Source organism: Postia placenta (genome assembly GCF_002117355.1).
Source record: "Postia placenta MAD-698-R-SB12 unplaced genomic scaffold POSPLAscaffold_8, whole genome shotgun sequence".
Classification (NCBI taxonomy): domain Eukaryota; kingdom Fungi; phylum Basidiomycota; class Agaricomycetes; order Polyporales; family Adustoporiaceae; genus Rhodonia; species Rhodonia placenta.
Genome location: NW_020169839.1, coordinates 767457 through 773674, shown reverse-complemented (window position 1 = coordinate 773674; position 6218 = coordinate 767457). Strand labels below are relative to the sequence as shown.

At 56.4% G+C, this 6218-nt stretch overlaps 2 protein-coding genes across 2 annotated transcripts; one reads left to right on the top strand and one right to left on the bottom strand.

Annotated features, from left to right (window-relative positions):
* Window position 1: 1 nt before the first annotated feature.
* On the top strand, window positions 2-518 carry POSPLADRAFT_1144971 (hypothetical protein; the record flags this gene model as incomplete). Its single annotated transcript, XM_024485746.1, has 2 exons — window positions 2-429; window positions 461-518. Coding segments are annotated over 2 exons (486 nt in total), but the record flags the coding sequence as incomplete, so codon positions are not given.
* Window positions 519-4587: 4069 nt separating this feature from the next.
* Window positions 4588-5983, bottom strand: POSPLADRAFT_1057287 (hypothetical protein; the record flags this gene model as incomplete). The annotated part of the gene is made up of 6 exons (XM_024480897.1): window positions 4588-4656; window positions 4695-4906; window positions 4955-5126; window positions 5175-5264; window positions 5314-5781; window positions 5834-5983. The coding sequence occupies 6 exons, from the start codon at window positions 5981-5983 to the stop codon at window positions 4588-4590; spliced, it is 1161 nt and encodes a 386-aa protein (XP_024338309.1).
* Between the last annotated feature and the right edge of the window lie 235 nt (window positions 5984-6218).

Below are 6218 nucleotides of genomic sequence, written 5' to 3'. Positions count from 1 at the left end.
CCCTCACGGCGAGCACCCCGCAGAGTTCACCGTCGCCCGCGATTCGAATGCGATTCGTTCGATCATCGCGTTGGTCGACAACAAAGAGCAGATCGAATGCATCGTCGACCCCGGTTCGCAGATCATCGCCATGTCGGAAGAGGTCTGTCTGGGCCTCAACCTCCTCTTCGATCCTACTATCCAGCTGAACATGCAATCGGTGAACGGCGAGGTGGACCGATCACTAGGACTCATTCGAAACGTTCCCTTCCGCATCGGTAAGATCGTATTGTATCTCCAGGCTCACGTCATTCGAAACGCAGTGTACGACATCCTCCTCGGCCGACCCTTCGACGTGCTCACGCAGAGCGTCGTCAAGAACTTCTCCGACGAGAACCAGACTATTACGATCCTCTGCCCGAACACCGGCGAAACCGTCACGATTCCGACGTACGCGCGAGGAAGATCGCGAAGCCGGCAGCATCCTCTCGGGTGTCGCAAATCGCATTTTCTCGCTTCGAGGAATTGATTCCCCATGATCAAGGAGAAGTTGTGCTAGTCATCGACTACGATGGGGTAACACCAAGTATTTCCTTCGTCTCTCCGATTGATTCCTCGACTCCGAACGCTGTTTCGTCACTGTACCTCTCCGCATGCACCTCCGTTTCTTCATATTTGCAGTCTCTTTACGCCTCGGACAGTACAGCTTCTAATGCCGCTCCGTCGAACGCTTCGACGTGGGCTTCGACTCTTCTATTTTCAGCTCCGTTCGCTTTGACTCCGCCAGCTCCCGCTCCGACGAAATCCATCTCACAGTTTTCCAACTCAATTCTTCCCTTTCCTTCGACGACATCGACTTCTACCCCTTCAACGCACAAGATCCTCGCCGCGACAAAGAAGAAATACAAGCCTGTCGCTCTCAAAACTCGACCCGTCCTTGGTGCCGTCCCCGAACAATTTCGAATACTTCGAGACATCAAGGGCGACCCTCTCTCCATCATGCCCAAGCTTTCGACCGACCCCCCGCCATTCAAACCTACTGGTCGGTACACCCTCGAACGCTTCGAAATGACCGAGAAGCTTCACGACGGCGACTTCCTACTCCCCGAAGAACGTCGAGTCCTCCACCACTTCATGTGCCTGCACAACGAAGCCTTCGCCTGGACCAACGACGAGCGCGGATGCTTCAAGCCCGAGTACTTCCCTCCCGTCGATTTCCCCGTCATTCCTCACACGCCCTGGGTGCAGAAGAATATCCCCATCCCGCCCGGGATCTACAACGAGGTCTGCGCGGTGATCAAGCGAAAGATCGCCGCCGGAGTCTACGAGCCATCGAACTCGTCGTATCGATCGCGGTGGTTCTGTGTCATCAAGAAGGACGGCAAATCTCTTCGACTCGTCCATTCCCTCGAGCCCCTCAATGCAGTCACGATCCAACATTCCGGTGTACCGCCGACGCCCGAATACCTCACAGAACAATTCGGAGGAAGACCATGCGGCGGCATGCTCGACCTCTACGTCGGCTACGACGAACGACTCATCGCCGAGTCTTCGAGAGATCTAACGACATTCCAGACACCCTACGGAGCCATGCGCCTAGTCACACTCCCGATGGGTTGGACGAACTCAGTCCCGATCTTCCACGACGACGTCACCTACATCCTGCAGCCCGAGATCCCGCACGTTACGGTGCCCTACGTCGACAATGTTCCCGTCAAGGGTCCCGAATCCGACTACGACGACGAGCGACTCCCTTCAAACCCCGGCATTCGACGCTTCGTATGGGAGCATTTCGAGAACATGAATCGCATAGTCACTCGAATGCGCTACGCCGGAGGTACCTTCTCTGGAGTCAAAAGTATCCTCATCGCTCGAGAAATCATGGTGGTCGGACATCGCTGCACTCCTCACGGACGCCTCCCTGACGACTCTCGCGTCGCTGCGATACGCAACTGGGGTCCCTGCGCTACTCTATCCGACGTTCGAGCGTTCCTCGGGACCATCAGCGTCGTTCGTATCTTCATCCGTAATTTCGCTCACCGTGCCGACGCGCTCGTACGCCTCACGAGGAAGGACGTCGAGTTCGAGTTTGGTCCGGAGCAGATCACGGCGCAGGAAGACCTCAAGGACGCGCTACTCTCATCCCCCGCACTCCGAGCAATTAGTTATGATTCCCCCTCTCCCGTCATTCTCGCAGTCGACACGTCGTTCATCGCCGTCGGATATCACCTCTGCCAGTGCGATGAAGCCAATACGCGAGTCCGTTACTACAGCAGGTTCGGCTCGATTACGCTCAACGATCGCGAACGAAGGTTTTCGCAGCCGAAGCTCGAGATCTACGGCCTATTCCGCACACTACGATCCCTTCGACTCTACCTGATCGGCGTTCGGAACCTCATCGTCGAAGTCGATGCTCGGTACATCAAGGGTATGCTGAAGAACCCGGACATAGCCCCAAGCGCAAGTATTAACCGGTGGATCGTCTCGATTCTCACATTTCATTTCACGCTGGTCCACGTCCCCGGTACAATGCACGGCCCCGACGGTCTCTCTCGACGCACAGCTCAGCCCGGCGATGTCATTGAAGACGAGGTTGACGAAGAATTCGACGATTGGATCGACCAGATACATTCCTTCGTTCACCAGATTCAGCCCCTCCCGTCCGTCCAGATGCGTGCCATCTTCACCAATGCCCAAGCCGAGGACGGCTCAGATTTCAATAGGGAGGAGGATAGCTACGAGCTAGTGCCTCGATCGGAGCAAGCGCAACTCGCAGACGCAAAGCTCGACGACGTGCTCGAATTTCATCGAACATTAGCAAAGCCCGACGGCATCTCCGAAAGCGTTTACGAAGGATTCATCAAGTACTGCATGCAATTCTTCCTCGACAACGACACCCTCTGGCGCAAGGACAGTCACGGAGCACACAAGCTAGTCGTCAAGCCAGGCGATCGCCTTCGAATACTTCGAGAATGCCACGACCGCACCGCGCATCGAGGAATCTACGCAACCCGAGCCTTCGTCAATGAGCGATTCTGGTGGCCGTTCCACTACGCCGACATCGCCTGGTTCGTTCGATCGTGCCATATCTGCCAGTCTCGACAAGTGCGTCAAATCCTCATTCCTCCGACCGTCGCAGTACCAGCCCCCATCTTCGCGAAAATTCACATCGACACAATGCACATGCCAGCCTCGGGCGGATACAAGTACTTGGTCCAAGGTAGATGCTCGCTCATGACTTACCCCGAGTTTCGAATGCTTCGAAAAGAGACAGCGAAGGCCCTCGCCGACTGGATCTTCGAAGACATCCTCTGTCGATGGGGCGCGCTCAGTGAGATCGTCACCGACAACGGTACGGCGTTCATCAAGGCGGCCGATTACCTTTCGAAGAAGTACCACATCAACCATATTCGAATCAGTGGGTACAATTCGAGGGCGAACGGTCTCGTCGAACGTCCGCACTTCAGCACGCGACAAGCCTTGTTCAAGACAGCCGACGGAGATGAGAAGAAATGGTCCCAAGCGGCGTATTTTGTATTTTGGTCCGAGCACATCACGACTCGACGACGCATGGGCTGCTCACCCTATTTCGCTGTTACGGGCACCCATCCGCTCATTCCTCTCGACATCGTCGAAGCTACGTATCTGCAACCACCACCGACTTCGGTCCTTTCGACAACCAATCTCATCGCCCGTAGGGCCATTGCACTTCAGAAACGCGTCGAACAAGTCACCGAACTCCACTCGAAGGTCTACGAAGCACGTCGAACTGCAGCAATTTGCTTCGAGAAAGAGCACGAGCACTCGATCCAGGATTTCGACTTCAAACGCGGAGCCCTAGTGCTCATACGCAACACGAAGATCGAGAAGTCCCTCAACCGCAAGATGCGCCCGCGATACCTAGGCCCCCTGATCGTTGTCTCGCGCAACAAGGGCGGCGCGTACATCGTGTGCGAACTCGACGGTACAGTCCTCGATCGACCCATCGCAGCATTCCGCGTCATTCCGTACTTCGCGCGCAAATCCATACCAATTCCCGAAGATCTCGAAGATGTCTCGACCGAGCGTCTTCGAGAACTCGAACTATCGAATTCTCTAGGCGACGACGACGATGATGAAGTCGAAGAAGCCGAAGAACGTGACGAATAGAGGTTCCTCCCTTACTTGTACAACACGATACGTACTTTCTTCTCTCCATTCCTGCTCTCACATTACGCGATATGTTTGATTTTCTCCTACGTTCCAGACCATCCCTTGTACGAATACCTTCGATTCAACTCGATAACCGCGACATTGTTCGACGTTCTACGAACGCTTCGATTCGACCGTTGCGCGGAGGCTCACCTTAGACGAGTCCTCCTAGGCTGTGATGACAAACTGAGCGTATATTTTCATTAAGTCCATTTTCCCTCACTATGAACATTTCGATTTCACCTTCTATGCCCTTCGATCATATTACGACTTACTTCGAACACACTTATTTGCATTTCCTTTTCTTAGTTCCCACTAGGTTTTGTCTAGGCCAAGGGCCACATTTTTGATTCGACTATGGACACAATATTCTACGACATAAGGACAACTATGATACAAGACGACCCGCACCATCGCCTACTCATCGTCTACAGCCCCGCGCACGAAACCGATCCCTCCCTTCGCAAGCGCGGCCTTCTCCATCTTCTGGAGGTCGAGGTCCATGTCGTGTAGGAGCGCTCGACGGCGCGCGATGTGAGCGCGCTCCTCGCGGATGACGCGAATGATCCCCGAGATTCGTCGTCGAGGTCAAGCGCGTCGAGGTCGTCCTGTTCGAGGCCCAGGCAGCTGGCCCCATCGAGAGGCCGTCGTAGAAGGGGTCGCGGAGGCTCGTCGACTCGGCGCTTCTTCGAACCACTCGCGTCCGCGACCGAAGGCCCAGGAGAGGCTGGCCGAACTACGAAGTCGTCAGCCAAACTTTAGGACAACCGAAGAAACGACTTACTGCGCTTTTTGGTGGTTGATCCCCCGCCGCGCGTTTTCTTCGTCTTCCCAAGCACGGACACCTTGTCGAAGTAGCAGCCCTGTTGGAACTGCGCACACCTCTCGCAAGTCGTGGCGTTCTCGGCCCACACGCAATCGACCGGGGCCGAGCGGTAGCCGGCGCAACGGTCGCACTATCGAAGAGTTAGCTTCGAACCGACTCGACGGAGCATCGAACGTACCTTCTGTCCGGCCTGGCACTTCTCGATCGCCGCGGCGGCCATGTCGACCTCGGTCATCGCGAGCGGACGTTCGACCGTCCGAGGAGTCTTCTACGAAAGAAAGATTAGTCATCGAACGATGATAGAAGAAAACACTTACGACCGAGGGGTCGTCCGACAACTCGGTGACCTCGTCATCGACCCTTGCGCGCCCTTTCCCCTTGTCGACACCGGCAGGCGCAGGGTCGGGAAGGAGTCCTTCGGCGGCCGCGATCCTCGCCAACTCTTCGTCGGCGGCCTCTTGTGCGCGACGCTCGTCTTCAGCCTGCTTCCGACGGTCCTCTTCGTCCTTTCGACGCCGTTTGTCTTCGAGGCGGCGCTCCTCGGCGGCCTTCGCACGCTTCGCGGCCTCTTTGACGCGTCGTGCTTCCTCCTCGGCGAGGCGCTTCTGTTCTTCGAGGCGTCGTTCGACCTCGGCATTGATGGCAGTCGCGAGCTCGGGCCAGTCCCCACGCGCCCACTCAACCCACGACTCCGACGCCCGCTTGGCGAGTTGTTTGACGGCGGCGGCGACGCGCAACTCCGTCTCCTCGTCGCGGATGGCGCCCAGGGCCTTGCGATAGGAAAGCTGTTCGAAAACAAAGGGTTAGCTGGGTTATGCAGGTTAACAAACGACTTACGACGAGTGGCGACAAGTCTTGAGCCCACTCTTCGACCACATCGAGCGTGGCGTCGGCGGTCGGCGGAGCCTTGAGGACCACAAGCAGCGAGGCGAGGTGGCGGTTGACGAGCGAAGGAGTCGAGGCAGGGGTGGCAGAGTGAGCAGACATCGTAGAAAGCAGCGAGTATGTGGAAAAGGACGGCGAGGTAGCGACGAAGGAACGATGGGATGGGGAAAATAAGGCTAAGTCTACCCTGCTTATAACCCCTTTCCGACCAGCATTTAGCGCCGGCCACGTGGCGTTCGAAGTCTACCCGGGTTGCCATTCCGCTTCGATCCGTTCACGACTATCGCGCTTCTCGCATCACGTGGAGGACCGAGGGCGGTCCAAATTTCAATAGGGA